The sequence below is a fragment of the Netta rufina genome, assembly GCF_964035555.1.
Source record: "Netta rufina genome assembly, chromosome: 18".
Classification (NCBI taxonomy): domain Eukaryota; kingdom Metazoa; phylum Chordata; class Aves; order Anseriformes; family Anatidae; genus Netta; species Netta rufina.
In genome coordinates this window covers 1-17,062 of record NC_140142.1, presented here as the reverse complement: position 1 = coordinate 17,062, position 17,062 = coordinate 1, and the positions used below count along the sequence as shown (strand labels likewise).

Genomic DNA, 17,062 nt, shown 5'->3' with positions numbered 1-17,062 from the left:
GGGGTAGAAAAGTGAGTGGGGGTGGGGGAGGGGGGGGTTCATGGGGTATAAAAGGGGCTGGGAGCTTCTCCTGGGGCGTTAACGAGGCTGAGCGTTGGTTCAGGGGCGTATAAGGGGGGCTAGGGGGGGGGTCCCTGGGGTATAAGGGAGGGGGGGGTGAGAGGGTGAACTACAATTCCCATCATCCCCCGCGCGGCGGGTGAGTAGCGCGGCTGACGTCACTTCCCCTCCAAAATGGCGGCGCCCGTGCGGGTGCGGGCGGCCCCGGGGGGGTCCCCGGAGCGGCTCCGGGCCCAGCTCCTGCCCTGCAGGGTCGGCAGCGACGGCCCCGCGCCCGTGGGAGCCTTCCTCAGGGCCCAGCAGGGCCCGGGAGGCGGTGGGGAACCGGGGGGGGGCACCGGGGGGGCACCGGGGCCTGGTGGGGGGGCACCGGGGGCGGGTTCCGGGGCTTTGGGGGCACCGGGAACAGTTTGGGGGGCACCGGGGGGTGGTTGGGGGGTACCGGGGGCTGGGGGGCACCGGGACCCGGTTTTTGGGGTCCTGGCCCCCCCCCATCCCCCCCCCCCTTTTTTTTTGCAGAGCTCTGGGCCTCGTTCCGCGGGCGCCGCCTGGGGGGCCGCGAGCTGCCCCTGCCCCCCGGCTACCGGGGGGAGCTGCTGCGGCGGGAGCCCCCCCCTGGCGACGAGGAGGACCCCAAGGTGACGCTGCCCCCCCCCCCACAAAAAAAAAAATCCCCCCCCCACCCATGGGTGCCCCCCACCCTAACCCGTGTCCCCCCCCCCCAGGAGCAGTGGGTGACGGTGACGGCGACGTTCGGGGCCATCACGGAGTGGGGGGCCGACACCGTGCCCCCCCCCGGGGGGGGGCTGGCGCGGGCGCTGCAGTGGGGGCCCCTGGCCCATGCGGTGGGTTTATGGGGGGGGGGGGGGCTAAATTTTTTTGGGGGGGCCCTAAATTGGGAGGGGGGAGAAGTGGCTCTCAAATAGGGGGGCTTCTATTACAAGGGGAAATGGGGGGGGGGGGGCTTGGTTTGTAAAGGGGGGGGCACGGGGGTCCCAAAAAGGGTTTGGAGAGTGTAAATTTTGGATTCTGGGGGGGACCCAAAGTGGAGGGTGCAAATTTTGTGGGGGGGGGCCCAAAGCGGGGTGTCTGTGGTGCTTTTGGGGGGGGGGGGGGTTCCTTTAAAAGGGGTGCTGGGGGAAAATGGGGGGCTGCTTGGGCCACCCAGGGAAGGGGGGAGCCACAGGAGCCCCCCCCCCCCCAAAAAAAAAAAAAAAAAAAAAAAAGGTTTTTGGGGGAAGTTGGTTTATTTTGGGTGGGGGGGGGATGGTGAGTAACTTTTGGGGGGGGGTCACAAATTTGGGGGGGAGGGTCCCTGAATTTTGGGGGGGGTCCCGAAGGGGGGAGGGGGATGTTGCGGGGGGGGTCTTTAGGTCCCTAAATTGTGTTGAATGACCCCAAAAAGGTGTAGGAGGAGCCCCTAAAAGGGGGTGGGGGGGCCTAAAATGATGCCCCCCCCCCTCTCCCCCCTAAAAAAACAGATCCATGCCCCTGTCCCCGATGACAGCGACGAGGAGGCGGAGCCTTGAGCTGCCCCGCCCACTGTGGGCGGGGCTTATCCTGACCCCACCCCCTATGAATAAATAATGAGACACCCGGTAACCGGTGGGCGGAGCCGTTTAATGAACGGTGGGCGGGGATAACGAGTGGTGGGCGTGGCTTGAGGGTGGGTGGGCGTGGTCTGGGGGAGGGGGCGTGGCCTGGGGGGAGGGGGGCGTGGCCTCACCACTTGCCCCGCTTGCTCCAGTCCTTGGGGGTGAAGTGCAGGCACTTGGCGTCGATGCGCAGCACCCGCTTCAGCATCGCCCGCTCGTGGCCCTCCACGATGTCCCCCGACAGCGTCAGGATGTACTGGCCCTGCGGGGGGGGGGGGGGGGCGGATTTTGCGGTTTGGGGGGAGTTTGAGGGGGTGTTTGGGGGTTAGGGGTGGGGTTTGGGGGAGTTTGGGGGGGGTGTTTGGGGTTTAGGGTTGGGTTTTGGGGAGGTTTGGGGGTTGTGTGGGGTTTAGGGTTGGGTTTTGGGGGGGTTGCAGGGTTGTTTGGGGTTTTGGGTTGGGTTTAGGGGGGTTTGGGGGTTGTTTGGGGTTTGGGGGAGGTTTGGGGGGTTGTGTGGGGTTTAGGGTTGGGTCTTGGGGGGGGGTTGGGGGGTTGTGTGGGGTTTAGGGTTGGGTTTAGGGGGGTTTGGGGGTTGTTTGGGGTTTTGGGGAGGTTTGGGGGGTTGTGTGGGGTTTAGGGTTGGGTTTTCAGGAGGTTTGGGGGTTGTGTGTGGTTTAGGATTGTTTTTTTTGGGGGGTTGCGGGGTTGTTTGGGGTTTCGGTTTGGGGTTTGGGGGGTTGTGTGGGGTTTAGGGTTGGGTTTAGAGGGGTTTGGGGGTTGTTTAGGGTTTAGGGTTGGGTTTTTGGGGGGTTGCGGGGTTGTTTGGGGTTTAGGGTTGGGTTTTGGGGAGGTTTGGGGGATTGTGTGAGGTTTAGGGTTGGGTTTTGGGGAGGTTTGGGGGGTTGTATGGGGTTTAGGGTTGGGTTTTGGGGGGGGGTTGGGGGGTTATGTGGGGTTTAGGGTTGGGTTTTCAGGGGGGTTGTGGGGTTGTTTGTGGTTTAGGGTTGGGTTTAGGGGAGTTTGAGGGGTTGTTTGGGGTTTAGGGTTGGGTTTAGGGGGGTTTGGGGGTTGTGTGGGGTTTAGGGTTGGGTTTTGGGGAGGTTTGGGGGGTTGTGTGGGGTTTAGGGTTGGGTTTTCAGGGGGGTTGCGGGGTTGTTTGGGGTTTCGGGTTGTTTTTTTGGGGGGGGTTGAGGGTTGTTTGGGGTTTAGGGTTGGGTTTTGGGGAGGTTTGGGGGTTGTTTCGGGTTTAGGGTTGGGTTTGGGGGAGGTTTGGGGGGTTGTGTGGGGTTTAGGGTTGGGTTTAGGGGGGTTTGGGGGTTGCTTGGGGTTTAGGGTTGGGTTTGGGGGGTTGTGTGGGGTTCAGGGTTGGGTTTTGGGGAGGTTTGGGGGGTTGTGTGGGGTTTAGGGTTGGGTTTTGGGGGGGTTTGGGGGGTTATGTGGGGTTTAGGGTTGGGTTTTGGGGGGTTGTGGGGTTGTTTGTGGTTTAGGGTTGGGTTTAGGGGAGTTTGAGGGGTTGTTTGGGGTTTAGGGGGGTTTGGGGGTTGTGTGGGGTTTAGGGTTGGGTTTTGGGGGGGTTTGGGGGGTTGTGTGGGGTTTAGGGTTGGGTTTTCAGGGGGGTTGCGGGGTTGTTTGGGGTTTCGGGTTGTTTTTTGGGGGGGTTTGAGGGCTGTTTGGGGTTTAGGGTTGGGTTTGAGGGGGTTTGGGGGTTGTGTGGGGTTTAGGGTTGGGTTTAGGGGGGTTGGGGGGGTTGTTTGCGGTTTAGGGTTGGGATTTGGGGAGGTTTGGGGGGTTGTGTGGGGTTTAGGGGGGTTTGGGGGTTGTTTGGGGTTTAGGGTTGGGTTTTGGCGAGGTTTGGGGGGTTGTGTGGGGTTTAGGGTTGGGTTTTGGCGAGGTTTGGGGGGTTGTGTGGGGTTTAGGGTTGGATTTTGGGGGGGGGCTGGGGGGTTGTTTGGGTTAGGGTGGGTTTTTTGGGGCTGGGGGGGGTTTGGGGGGAAGTTGTTTTGGGGGAGTTGGCGGTTGGTTTGGGGTTTTTTGGGGGAGCGAGAGGTTTTGGAGGGTTCTTTGGGGTTTGGGAGGCATTGGGGTTGTGGTTTTTTTTTTTTTGGGCAGTGGGAGGGTTTGGGGCTTTGGTGTTTAGGGTTGTTTTTTGGGGGGTTTCAGGGGTTGTTTGGGGTTTAGGGTGTTTTTTTTGGGGGGTGGGAGGGTTTATGGGGGGCTTGTTTGGGGTTTGGGAGGGGCACTGGGGTCATTTTGGAGGGGGTGGGAGAGTTTGGGGGGGTTGGTTAGGGTTTAGGGTTGCTTTTTTGGAAGGTTGGGGTTTAGGGTTGTTTTTTAGGGGGGGTTGGGAGGGTTTGGGGGGTTGTTTGGGGTTTAGGGTTGTTTTTTGGGGGAGGTTGGTTGGGGTTTGGGGGAGTTGGTTGAGGTTTACGTTTTTTTTTGGGGGGGTTAGGGGGGTTGTTTGGGGGTTAGGGTTGTTTTTTGGGGGGGTGGGAGTGTTTGGGGGGGGGTGTTTGAGGTTTGGGAGGGCATTGGGGTGGTTTTGGGGGGGTGGGGGGTAGTTTGGGGTTGGTTGTTGGGGATTGTTTGGGGTGGGATTGTTTTGGGAGGGGTTGGGGGGTTTGTTTGGGGTTGCTTTGGGGTTTGGGTGTGTGTTTGGGGTTTTTTTTTTGGGGGTGGGGGGCCGCACCTTGTAGTAGTTGATGAGGTTGAGGTACTGCAGGGTGGAGATGACGTCCTCCTTCTTGATGCTGGTGATCTCGCTGATCTCGCTGGGGTTTGGGGGGGGGAGATCAGAGCTGGGACCCCCCCCACACCCCTTCAGGACCCCCCTCACCCCCCAAAAAAAACCCCATAACCCAGGTATTTCCCAGAACCCCCCCCCCAACTTTCCACACTGAGGGCCCCCCCCCTAAGATATTTTCTCCTTACAGGCCATCCCACAACCCCCCCTCCCCCCCCAAAAAAAAAAAAAAAAAACTAAAACTTGGGTTTACCCCCAAAAATCCCCCTTGGACCCCCAGCCCAGACCCTCCACCCCCTCAGGACCCCCCCAGAGCTGGGACTCCCCCCCCCCCTCACGAGACCCCACAAAGCCCCCAGGGCTCCCCCCCTGATTTTTCCCCCCTAAAACCTCCCCAGTCCCCCTGGGAGGAGGGAAGGGGGCGGAGCCTAAAGGAAGGGGGCGTGGCTTATGAGGTGGGGCGTGGCTTGGGGAAAGGCGTGGGTTTGAAATTAGTGGGCGTGGTCTGATGAAAGGGGGCGTGGCCTGGAGCAGGGTGGGGGGAGGATTGGGGTGCCGCCCCTTTACCCCCATAGGGACAAGGTTTTTGGGGGGCGTAGGGGGCGGGGCTTAAGGGGGTGTGGGCGGGGCTTGGGGCGGGGCTTAGGGCAGGGGGCGGGGCTCACTTGATGGTGATCTGGGGGCGCTCGCCCCCCCTCGGCTTTCAGCCCCATCAGGATCTCCAGGATGGTCTGGGACCAGTAGCTGCGGTAGGAGAGCAGCCCCAGGTCCGACAGCGGCTTCTCGGGGGTCCCGGTCTTCCCCTCCACCTTGGACAGCTCGTAGCCTGCAAGGGGGGGGACACAGCGGGGGGGGTTTGGGGCCCCTCCGTGAAGTTTTGGGGGCCCCCGACCCAGTTTGGGGGGTCCTCGGTCAGCTTCTGAGGTCCCTTGGTGAACTTTCGGGGGTCCTCGGTCAACGGTCAATTGTTGGGGTCCCTTGGTGACCTTTTGGGGGTCCTCAGTCAACTTTTGGGGTCCCTTGGTGACCTTTTGGGGATCCCCATCAACTTTTGGGGGTCCTCAGTCAACTTTTGGGGGTCCTCGGTCAACTTTTGGGGTCCCTCGGTGACCTTTTGGGGATCCCCATCAACTTTTGGGGGTCCTCAGTCAACTTTTGGGGTCCCTTGGTGACCTTTTGGGGGTACCCAGTCAACTTTTGGGGTCCCTTGGTGACCTTCTGGGAGTCCAGAGTCAACTTTTGGGGTCCCTTGGTGACCTTCTGGGGGTCCCCCATCAACTTTGAGTGTCCCTCATTCAAGTTTTGGGGGTCCACAGTCAACTTTTGGGATCCCTTGATGAACTTTTGAGGGTCCCCTTCAACTTTGAGGGTCCCTTGGTGAACGTTTGGGGGTCCCCTTCCACTTTTGGGGGTCCTCAGTCAAGTTTTGGGGTCCCTTAGTGAAGTTCTGAGATCCTTCAGTGAAGTCTTAGGGGTCCTTGGCCCAGTTTTGGGGTCCCCAGCCAAGCTTTGGGGGTACCTAGTCAAGTTTTGGGGTCCCTTAGCAAAGTTGTAGGGAACTGAAGTTTTGGGGTTCCTCAAACAAGTTTTGGGGGGCCCTGGTGGAGTTTTGGTACCCTTCAGTGTGTTTTTGGGTTCCCTTGGTGGAGTTTTGGGGTCCCTCCGTGTGTTTGGGGGGTCTCCTGATAGAGCTTTGGGGTCTCTTAATGGAGTTTTCAGGACCCTCCATGTGTTTTTGGGGTCCCTTGATGGAATTTTGGGATCCTTCAATAAATTTTGGGGGTTCTTCTGGAATTTGGAGCCCCTTGACACGTTTTTTTTGGGGTCCCTCACTACGATTCTCGAACTCTCAGTGGACTTTGGGTGTTCCTTGTATTTTTTTGGGGGGTTCCCTCAGTGGACTTCTTGGTCCGCTCTCGGAATTCTGGAGCTCCTTGATGGATTTTTGGGGTCCCACAGTGGGATCTGAGTTTTTTTAGGTTCCCTTTTGGGGCCTCAACATCCTTTTGCCACCCCTTGGTGGATTTTTGGGGCCCTTCGATGTATTTTCAGAGTCCCTTAAAGGAATTCTCCTCTCCCCATGAGAGCTTTTGGGATCCCTCAGTGGATTTCTGCCATCCTGGGGTAGATTTTTGTGGCGCCCTATAGGATTTTTTCCCCCCTCTGTTGTTTTTGGAGGTGCCGGGGAGGGGTTTTGGGATGCCGGGGGGGGTGCTCACTGAACTCGATGAGCAGCTTGCCGTAGCCGCGGCGCTGGTAGGGCGGCAGGGTGAGGATGCAGGCCACGTTGTAATCCTCCGTCGACTCCTTCTCCTGCACCCACACATCGGGGGGGGGGACCCCCAAATCCTCCTCAGCACCCCGAACCCCTCCCTGGGTCCCCCAAACCCACCTTCTTCCCCTGCTGCCCCCCCCCCCCCCAGTGCCCTTTCTCACCCCCAAAACCCTCTGCTGACCCCACAGATCCTTCCTGCCTCCCAGGAGCCCCCCTAAAATCTTTTTATGAACCCCAAAACCCCTCCTGTCCCCCAGGAACCCCCCTAAAACCCTCTTATGAACCCCAAAACCCCTCCTTCCCCGGCGGGGCTCCCTCTGATTTTCACCCAGACACCCACAGCAACCCCCAGGAGCCCCCCGAGACCCTTCCCTAAACACCACGTCCTCTCTTCTCCCCCAGCGACCCCATTAACCCCACTCCTTCTCCCCAGAACCTCCCCAAAGCCCCTTCCCCAGACCCCAAACTTCTCTTTTAGCCCCCCCAGATACCCCCAGAGCCCCTCAGACCACCAGGAACCCCCCCGAGACCCTTCCCTCGACACCCACGTTCTCCCCTCTCCCCCCGTGACCCCCATTAACCCCCCCCAAAGCCCCTTCCCCAGACCCCAAACTCTTCTTTTAGCCTCCCCAGAGCCCCTCAGGACCCTTCCTCACTCCATGACTGCCACCCAAGAACCCCCCAAGCCCCCCCAGGAGCCCCCAAAACCCCTCCCTAAGCCCCCCAGGAACCCCAAAACCCCTCCCTAAGCCCCCCAGGAACCCCAAAACCCCTCCCTAAGCCCCCCAGGAACCACAAAACCCTTTATGAAGCCCCCCCCAACCTCCCCCCCCCTTTTTTTTTTTTTTTTTTTTGACCCCCCCAGACCTTGGAGAAGTAGCCGACGATGTGGAAGCCCTTGCAGTCGTACTCGGTCATGACATAGAAGAGGAAGGGGTCGGTGTCGTAGTAAAGGGTTTTGTGGTCTAGGAAGCACTTGGCCAGCAGGCACAGGTTCTGCGAGTAGCTCTAGGGGGAGAAATGGGGGGGGTCAGCGGGATTTCAGCCCCCCCAGACCCCCAAAAAAAACCCTCCAAGCCCCTCCCCTTTGATTTTTACTTTGTTCTTGCGGCCGTCGATCTCGAAGAAGGAGATGGTGCCCTTGCGGTAAATCTCGTTGCCCGGGGGGTGCCGCAGGTCGCATTTGGTCTGGGAGGGGGGGCAAAAAAAGGGTAAGGGGAGGGGGAAATGGGGTAAAAGGGATTTGGGGGAGTGGATGGAGGGGATTATGGCCAGGATGGGGTCAAAAGTGGCAAGGAGGGGGCTACAAACGGTGCTCTGGGGGCGCAGATTTGCTCCTGGAGGGGGTAAAAAGTATTGGGGGGGGGGGGGGGGCAGATTGTCCCTGGAGGTCCTGGATTTGCCCCTGGGGGTGGCAGCATTACCTTGGGGGGGGGGCTGATGCTGTCCACGGGGATCCTGGGTCTGGCCTGGGGGGGTTCAGTGATGCCCCAGGGGACCCCATTTCACCCAGAGGGTCTCAGATCCCCCCCCCCCGTGGGGGGGGGGGGCAGCATTACCCCAGGGGGGTGCAGTGTTACCCCGGAGGGGGGCTGATGCTGCCCACGGGGGACCCAGGGGTTTGGTGATGCCCCTGGGGGACCCCATTGCGCCTGGGGGATCCCAGATTTTACCCCCTGGGGGGGCAATTTTACCCCCTGGGTGGGGGGCTTGTTACCCCCAGGATGAGGGTCATTACCAGGTGTCGCTGGAGGCAGCGGAGGCTGTGGCCGTATTTGAGGCAGAACTCGCAGAGGTAGAGGACGGGCAGCGCCGTCAGCTCCTGCGGGTAGGGCGAGAAGTACCAGGGCTTGAGGCGGTGGCGGCCCAGCTCGATGCACTCGATGTTCTTCATCCGCGTCACGATGTCGTCGTGGCTGCGGTCCGACACCAGGCTGCCCGTCATGCGCGGCGCCGACGGCGCGCCGTCCGAGGAGTCCTGCGAGTCCTAGGGAGGGGGGGCAGCCAGGGGTGAGGCCCACCCCCAGTTCCAGAAGCCCCTGTCTTTATTTTCCTGTGTTTGAGGCGGTTTTGCCTTGTTTTTGCCTCAGTTTCCCCATGTCGAGGCTTTTTTTGTGTTGCTTTTGCCACAGTTTCCCCATGCCGAGGCTTTTTTACCCTGTTTTTGCCTTGTTTTTACCTCAGTTACCCCATGTCGAGGCTTTTTTGCCTTGTTTTTTGCCTCAGTTTCCCCATGTCGAGGCTTTTTTACGTTGCTTTTGCCTCAGTTTCCCCATTTTGAGGCCTTTTCCACTCATTTTTGCATTGCTTTTGCCTCAGTTTCCCCATTTTGAGGCCTTTTCCCCTCATTTTTGTGTTGCTTTTGCCTCGGTTTCCCCATTTTGAGGCCTTTTCCCCCTCATTTTTATGTTGCTTTTGCCTCGGTTTCCCCATTTCAAGGCTTTCTCCCTCATTTTTCCCTTGTTTTTGCCTCAGTTTCCCCATTTCAAGGCCTCATCCCCTCATTTTCATGTTGCTTCTGCCTCAGTTTCTCCATTTTGAGGCTTTTTTCCCCTCATTTTTTCCCTGTTTTGGCCTCAGTTTCCTGTTTCAAGGTTTTTTCCCCATGTTTTCTTCCTGCTTTTGCCTAAGTTTCCTCATGTCAAGGCTTTTCCCCCTCATTTTCGTGGTGTTTTGCCTCAGTTTCCCCGTTTTGAGGCTTTCTCCCTCATTTTTCCCTTGTTTTTGCCTCAGTTTCCCCATTTCGAGGCCTCATTCCCTCATTTTCGCGTTGCTTCTGCCTCACTTTCTCTGTTTTGAGGCTTTTTTCTCTCATTGTTTCCCTGCTTTAGCCTCAGTTTCCCTATTTTGAGGCATTTTCTCCTGTTTTTGCCTCAGTTTCCCCATTTTGAGGCCTTTTCCCCTCATTTTTGCGTTGCTTTTGCCTCAGTTCCCCATTTCAAGGCTTTCTCCCTCATTTTTCCCTTGCTTTTGCCTCAACTTCCCCATTTTGAGGCCTCATCCCCTCATTTTTGCATTGCTTCTGCCTCACTTTCTCCATTTTGAGGCTTTTTTCTCTCATTTTTTTCCATGCTTCTCTCTCAGTTTCACTATTTTAAGGCATTTTCCTCCCGTTTTTGTCTCAGTTTCCCCATTTCAAGGCCTTTTCCCCTCATTTTCGCGTTGCTTCTGCCTCAGTTTCCCAATTTCAAGGCTTTTTTCCCCATGTTTTCTTCCTGCTTTTGCTTCAGCTTCTCCATTTCAAGGCTTTCTCCCTCATTTTTGCCTTGTTTTTGCCTCAGTTTCCCCATTTCAAGGCTTTTTCCCTCATTTTTTCCCTGCTTTTGCTTCTGTTTCCCCATCTGAAGGCTTCTTCCCCTCATTTTCTTCCTGCCTTTGCCTCAGTTTCCCCATTTCGAGGCTTCTTTTCCCCTCATTATTGCCTTGTTTTTGGCTGAGTTTCCCCCATTTCCCCCTCCCTCCCTCCCTCCCTCCCACCCCCCCGTCATGCCTCAATTTCCCCATTTCAGCCCCAATTTCTGCCTCAGTTTCCCCCCCCCGGCCCCCACCTCGTCGGTGCCCAGGCAGGCCGACTTCCTCTTGCGCCCCGGCTGGGCGGCCACGGCGCGGCGTGCGGAGCCGTTCTGTAATGGGACCCCCCCAAAAAACACCATGAGACCCCCCCCCCAAAAACACCGTGAGATCCCCCAAAACATAGAGAGACCCCCCCACATCTGGAGACCCCCTCCCCCATATCCAGAGGATCCCCCCCATAATCATAGGACCCCCCACCCCAAAGCAACCACAGGACCCTCACCCTAACCAGAGACCCCCTCCCCTAAATGCCATGGCCCCCCCCATAACCACAGACCCCCCCCATAACCATAGGACCCCCCCCCCATAACTGGAGACCCCCCCCCCCCCCCGAACACCACAGGAACCCCCCAAAACCAGAACCCCCCCCCCCAGGGACCCCCCCTGACCTCTGATCCCCCCCAAAAATTCCCCCCCCAGAACCCCCTCCCCCAAGGGCCACGGACCCCCCCCAGTAACCCCAAAAGTCCAGGACCCACCCCCCCCAGAAGCTCCCAGTTGAGTCACTGGGAGAACGCAGGCAGGGTTACTGGGAAGACTGGGTGGAGACTATAGGGGTGTTAATGGGGTTTTATTGGGATTACTGGGCAGCTACTGGTTTTACTGGGAGTTACTGGTGAAGAACTGGATGGGTACTGCTGTGTGGTGGCTATGTTAATGGGGTTTTACTGGGTTTACTGGTTTAACTGGGGTATACCGGTGAAAAAATGAAGGAGTACTGCTGTGTGGTAGCTGTGTTAATAGGGTTTTAGTGGGTCTACTGGGCAGCCACTGGTTTTACTGGGGTATACTGGTAAAGAACTGCATGGGTATTGCTGTGTGGTGGCTGTGTTAACGGGGTTTTACTGGGTTTACTGGTTTTACTGGGGGGTACTGGTGAAGACTGTGTGGGTACTGCTGTATGGTAGTGGTGTTAATAGGGTTTTACTGGGTTTACTGGGGCATACTGGTGAAGACTGGGTGGGTACTGCTGCATGGTAGCGGTGTTAATAGGGTTTTACTGGGTTTACTGGGCAGCTACTGGTTTTACTGGGTGATACTGGGGTCAAGAAGGTGTTACTGGGAGGGTGATGCCGAACTCTTACTGGTTATACTGGGAAATAACCAGTTTTAATGGGTAATTAATGAATTTCAGAGTGGATGGGGGCTTTACTGGCAGAAACTGGGAAGTTACTGGGGTGTTACTGGGAAGCTACTGGCGTTACCAGGAAGTTACTGGGCAGTTACTGGTGTTACTGGGAAATCACCAGGCGGCCCCGATGAAAATAAAGGTTTACGGAGGAGGTGTCAGTGGTGCTAAGCCGCTACTGGTGTTACTGGGAGCGTTACTGGGGGGTTGCTTGGGGGGTTGCTGGTGTTACTGGGGGGCTTACTGGTGTTACTGGGGGGTTACTGGTGTTACTGGGCTCACCTGGGGGAAGACGGAGGCCTGCGAGGTCTCGGTGGCGGCGGGGACGGGGGTGGCCGGGGACACCACTTCCACCTTACGCTTCTGTGGGGACAGCAGCTCCCAGTCCCTCCCAGTCTCTCCCAGTCCCTCCCAGTCCCGGGGACCAGTAAGCAGTGCTTTGGGGCTTCTGCCCCCATCCTGGTCCCCAATCCCGCCCCAGTGCTCCCAGTATCACCCCAGCAGCCCCACCCAGTGGTCCCAGTATGGTCCCAGCCCCGGGGCGTGGGGACGCTCTGGGGGACGCCCGGTAATGGGGTTGGGGACGCCTGTGGGGGGGGTGGGGGGAGCTATGGGGACAGGAATGAACCCAAAAGGGGATGGGGACCCCTTGGGGACAGGGACAGGACCCCAATGGGGGCGGGGACCCCTTGGGGACGGGGACAACCCCAAAAGGGGACAGGGACCCAAAAGGGGCCAGGAACAACCCCAAAAGGGGCCAGGGACCCGTTGGGGACAGAAATGATCCCAAAAGGGGACGGGGACCCCTTGGGGACCCCCTGCAGACAAAACCCCATGGGACTAAAAAAAAAACAAACAAAAAACCCCAAACCCCGCTGGGGACCCGCTGGGGACACGGGGCCACCTGGCCACGATTTGGGGTGCCGGGGGGGGGGGGGGGGGGCGGGGGGGTGCAACAAACCCGCTGGGGAGGGAGCCCGGGGGCCATGCAGCGCTGTGGGGCCGGCTTTTGGGGTCGCTTTTTGGGGGGCTGTTTTTGGGATTGTTTGGTGTTTTTTTGGTTTTTTTTTGGGGTGATTTTTGGGGGGGCCGTTTTTGGGGTCGCTCGGGGCCGGGGTTACCGTGGGGCGCTGGGCGCCGGGCGGGGGGGCCGGGGGGGGCTCGGCCGCGTTCTCCTGGGGCAGGTGGAAGCGGAGGGTGAGGGGCACCGGCCCCGACCCCAAACCCGGTGGCCCCGGTGGCCCCGGCAGGCTCTTCCCGCTGGCGGGGGCCGCCGGCAGCTCCAGGCTCTTCCTCTGCGCCGGGAGGAAGAGGAGGCATTTAGGGGGGGGGGGACGTGGGGACACGGGGCCGTGGGGTTGTCCCCCCCCCACGTGGCTTTGGGGACAAAAGGGCCGGCCCCCTCCCCGGTTTCCCGGGGTGCCGAATCGACCCCAAAAGGCTCCCGGGGTCCCCAGCGGGTTCCAACCCCCCCCCCCCCTTTTTTCCCTTCCCTCCCTCCCCTCCCAACCCGTGGGTCCCCCCGGGATGTCCCCGAGGGCCCCAAAAGGTTTTGGGGTGGCCCCGACGGCTTTTTGGGGTGGGTCCCCTGTGGGGTTTGGGGCTGGTCCCTGCGGGTTTGGGGGGGGTCCCCTGGCTCTGGGGGGTCCCCGACAGCACCCGGTGGCCCCCGCTGGAGCTTGGAGGGGGTCCCCAAGGGGTCTGGGGGTCCCCAACGGGTTTGGGGACGAGCCCCCCGATGGCTCTGGGTGTCCCCCGTGGGGTTGGGGGCTGTCCCCCTTTGGGGGCTGTCCCCCTGTCCCCAGTGTCCCCTTGTCCCCGCTGTCCCTTTTTGGGGTCTTTCTATGCCCGGCACGTCCCTTGTCCCCACGGTGTCCCCTGCCAGCCCCCATGGGGCCGTGCCCTGTCCCCATTAACCCCGCAAGGCCCCATTCTTTGGCCCTGCGGTGTCCCCTGTCCCCAGAGCACCTTCTGGGGTCATCCCCCTGTCCCCACCGACCCCACAAGCGACTGTCCCTCATCCCCGTAGCGTCCCCTTGTCCCCACCACCCCCTATGGGGCCACCCCTCATCCTCGGGGTGTCCTCTGCCCCCCCCCCCAATCCCCCACGGGGCTGCCCCATGTCCTTATAATGTCCCCCTCCCCATTATCCCCTATGGGGTCCCCCCCCTGTCCCCGCAGCATCCCCTATCCTCATTACCCACCCCGTAGGGGCCACGTCCCGTCCCGGCTGCCCCCCCCCCAGTGTCCCCACTGATGTCCCCACTGATGTCCCCTCACCGGGTCGCGCTCGGGGGAGTCGGGCCGGGAGCCGGGCAGCCCGTTTTTGGTGGGGGTCTTGGCCTCTTTGCGGGGTCCCTGCACCCGCTGCAGGTCCAGGCGCTCGGGGGTCACCCATTCGTCCAGGCGCTTGTTGACTTTGGGGGGGGGGACGGAGGGGACACAGCTGGGGTGACATCGGGGTCCCCTCTGTGCCCCCCCCCCCCTCCCCTCCCTGTGACCCCACTCACAGTCGATGTAGTGCACGTAGAAGAGGCGCCGCCCGCTGATGTCTTTCACGCTCAGGATCTCGGCCAGCGCTTTTTTTTTTGGGGGGGGGGCAGGGGTGTGACGTCACACCCCCTCGAGTGACGTCACACCCCCTCGAGTGACGTCACACCCCCCCGAGTGACGTCACACCCCCTCGAGTGATGTCACGCCCCTCTGTGATATCAGCCCCCCCCCCCCCCCCCCCGGTGATCCCAAGGCTTTGCCCCCCCCGCTGTGCCCTCCCCCCCCCCCCCCCCATGAGTCCCACCCCACCTCCAGGCCACGCCCACTCCCTCCAGGCCACGCCCCATTCCCCCAAGCCCCGCCCCTCCCCACCTCCACGCCCTGCCCCTTCCCACCCCCCTCCTTCTCCCTCCAGGCCCAGCCCGCCCACTCCCCCCCAAGCCCCTCCCATTGCCTCAAAGCCCCGCCCACTCCTTCCAAGCCCCGCCCACCCCCTCCAAGCCCCTCCTTCCCAGCGCCCCCTCCCTCCAGGGCCCAACTCTGCTCCTCTCTAAGCCCCGCCCACCCCCTCCAAGCCCCGCCCACACCCTCCAAGCCCCGCCCACACCCTCCAAGCCCCTCCTTCCCCAGCCCTCCCCTTCCAGGGCCGGGCCTTGCCCCTTTCCCCCCCGGCCCCTCCCCTCGCATCCCGCTCCTCCCCAGACCCCGCCCCCTCCCTCAAGCCCCGCCCCCTCCCTCAAGCCCCGCCCACCCCGGAAGCCCCGCCCACTGCCGTTAAGCCCCGCCCCGCTCACGCCACTCGTCCTCGTTGTCCTGGTTGCGGCGCAGCACGGGCAGGCGGCAGCCCTCCGACACCTCGGCCTAAAGGGGCCGCCGTTACCGGGGGGGGGAGCCCCGGGACTCCCCCGAGACCCCCCCGGGACCCTTCCCCGGTTCCCCCCCCCTCCCCGCCCCTTCCCGGCACCGCGCGCCGCTCACCGCCTCCGCCATCTCCCGGCCGCCGCTTCCGGGTGTCGGCCGCCGCTTCCGGGCTTCTGGCGGCGGAAAGCCCCGCCCCTTCCGGTTAGGGAAGAGGGGGGAAGAGGGGGAAGCGTTTCCGGGTCACGTGGGGGCGGCGCCACTTCCGGGAGCGGCCGCGCGGCACCGGCGGCGGCGGCGGCGGCGGCGCCGCGATCGCGTCCGGCCCCGCCCCGCCCCGCCCCGGCCCCCCCCCCTCCCCTCCCCCCCCCTTCCCGGCCGTCGCCATGGAGACCGGTGAGCCCCCGGGGGGGGGAGGGGGAGTGCCCCGGGACGCGTGACGTCACGGCGGGAAGGAGGGGAACCCCAGTGACGTCACGGGGGGGAGGGGGGGCGTCATCAGGGAGGTTCCGGGGTTAATTGGGGCGGTTTGGGGCGGGTTTGGGGCATAATCAGTAGGTTCCAGGTTTGGGGTGGTTTTGGGGTGAAATCAGGCTGTTGCGGGATTAATGGGATATTTGGGGGCCTCGTCAGGAGGCTCCAGGGTTAACGGGGGGGGCTTGGGGGTAGTTTTTGGGGCGTAATCAGTAGGTTTTGGGGTTAACGGGGGTGATTTGGGCATATTGGGGTTGCCCTCAGTAGGTTCCAGGGTTAACAGAGGGGTTTGGGGGGGTTTGGGGTGAAATCAGTAGGTTTTAGGGTTAACAGGGGCAACTTGGGCAGATTGGGGTTGTCATTAGTAGGTTCCAGGGTTAACAGAGGGGTCTGGGGTGGTTTTGGGGTGAAATCAGTAGGTTCCAGGGTTAACAGGGGGTTGGGGTGGTTTTAGGGTGTCATCAGTAGGTTTTAGGGTTAACAGATTTGGGAGTAGTTTTTGGGGCGTAATCAGTAGGTTTTGGGGTTAAACGGGGGCAATTTGGGCATATTGGGGTTGTCATTTGTAGGTTCCAGGGTTAAGAGGGATTGGGAGTAGTTTTAGGGTGTCGTCAGTAGGTTCTAGGGTTAACAGAGGGATTTGGGAGTAGTTTTTGGGGCGTAATCAGTAGGTTTTAGGGTTAACGGGGGCAATTTGGGCATATTGGGGTTGTCATTTGTAGGTTCCAGGGTTGACCGAGGGGTTTGGGGTGGTTTTGGGGTGAAATCAGGCTGTTGCGGGATTAATGGGATATTTGGGGGCCTCGTCAGGAGGCTCCAGGGTTAACGGGGGGGGCTTGGGGGTAGTTTTTGGGGCGTAATCAGTAGGTTTTGGGTTAACGGGGGCAATTTGGGCATATTGGGGTTGCCCTCAGTAGGTTCTAGGGTTAACAGAGGGGTTTGGGGTGGTTTTGGGGTGTCGTCAGTAGGTTCCAGGGTTAACAGAGAGATTTGGGAGTAGTTTTTGGGTGTAATCAGTAGGTTTTGGGGTTAACGGGGGCAATTTGGGCAGATTGGGGTTGTCTTTAGTAGGTTCCAGGGTTAAGAGGGGATTGGGAGTAGTTTTAGGGTGTCGTCAGTAGGTTCTAGGGTTAACAGACTTGGGAGTAGTTTTTGGGGCGTAATCGGTAGGTTTTAGGGTTAACGGGGGCGATTTGGGCAGATTGGGGTTGTCATTAGTAGGTTCCAGGGTTAACAGAGGGGTTTGGGGTGGTTTTGGGGTGTTGTCAGTAGGTTCCAGGGTTAACAGAGAGATTTGGGAGTAGTTTTTGAGGCGTAATCAGTAGGTTTTAGGGTTAACGGGGGCGATTTGGGCATATTGGGGTTGCCCTCAGTAGGTTCCAGGGTTAACAGAGGGGTTTGGGGTGGTTTTGGGGTGAAATCAGTAGGTTCCAGGGTTAACAGGGGGTTGGGGTGGTTTTAGGGTGTCGTCAGTAGGTTCTAGGGTTAACAGAGAGATTTGGGAGTAGTTTTTGGGGCGTAATCAGTAGGTTTTGGGGTTAACGGGGGCGATTTGGGCAGATTGGGGTTGTCATTAGTAGGGTCCAGGGTTAACGGGGGATTTGGGGTTGCCCTCAGTAGGGTCCAGGGTAATCGCGACCGTAAGGGGGTTTTTGGGGTGGGGGGGGGCCTCATCCAATTGGGGGCGCAGGATTTGGGCCCCCCCCCTCACGAACCCCCTCCCCCCCCCCCTTAGATCTGCCGTTCTTCCTGCAGCCGGACTGGGGCCAGCAGGGTGAGCTGGGGGGGGGCTGGGGGGGGATTTGGGGTGGGGGGGGTCTTAGGGGTTTGGGGGGGGGTCCTGGGGGGGTGTCCCCAGGGGTTTG

The 17,062-nt window shown here is 60.3% G+C and overlaps 2 protein-coding genes across 2 annotated transcripts; one reads left to right on the top strand and one right to left on the bottom strand.

The window, feature by feature from the left end:
* The first annotated feature begins 222 nt into the window (after positions 1-222).
* Positions 223-1,662, top strand: RNASEH2C (ribonuclease H2 subunit C). Its single transcript, XM_084298209.1, has 4 exons — positions 223-376; positions 580-698; positions 786-905; positions 1,542-1,662. Exons 1-4 carry the CDS (start codon positions 235-237, stop codon positions 1,587-1,589), a joined length of 429 nt encoding a protein of 142 aa, XP_084154335.1. The 5' UTR covers positions 223-234; the 3' UTR covers positions 1,590-1,662.
* LOC311216683 (histone acetyltransferase KAT5-like) lies at positions 1,660-15,048 on the bottom strand. The gene is given in 15 exon segments (XM_084298208.1): positions 1,660-1,917; positions 4,342-4,423; positions 5,061-5,089; positions 5,091-5,221; positions 6,615-6,708; positions 7,538-7,678; positions 7,769-7,858; positions 8,409-8,657; positions 10,219-10,293; positions 11,655-11,735; positions 12,494-12,667; positions 13,653-13,789; positions 13,883-13,951; positions 14,660-14,726; positions 14,844-15,048. Coding segments are annotated over 15 exon segments (1,566 nt in total). The 5' UTR covers positions 14,856-15,048; the 3' UTR covers positions 1,660-1,782.
* Positions 15,049-17,062: the final 2,014 nt, after the last annotated feature.

What these genes read in the sequence shown, in the direction of transcription:
- RNASEH2C (XM_084298209.1), top strand. Translation starts at nt 235, where the DNA reads ATGGCGGCGCCCGTGCGGGTGCGGGCGGCCCCGGGGGGGTCCCCGGAG. An exon ending in CCAGCAGGGCCCGGGAGGCG is followed by an intron (nt 377 to 579) that starts GTGGGGAACCGG and finishes TTTTTTTTGCAG; the next exon opens with AGCTCTGGGCCTCGTTCCGC. An exon ending in GGGGGCCCCTGGCCCATGCG is followed by an intron (nt 906 to 1,541) that starts GTGGGTTTATGG and finishes CTAAAAAAACAG; the next exon opens with ATCCATGCCCCTGTCCCCGA.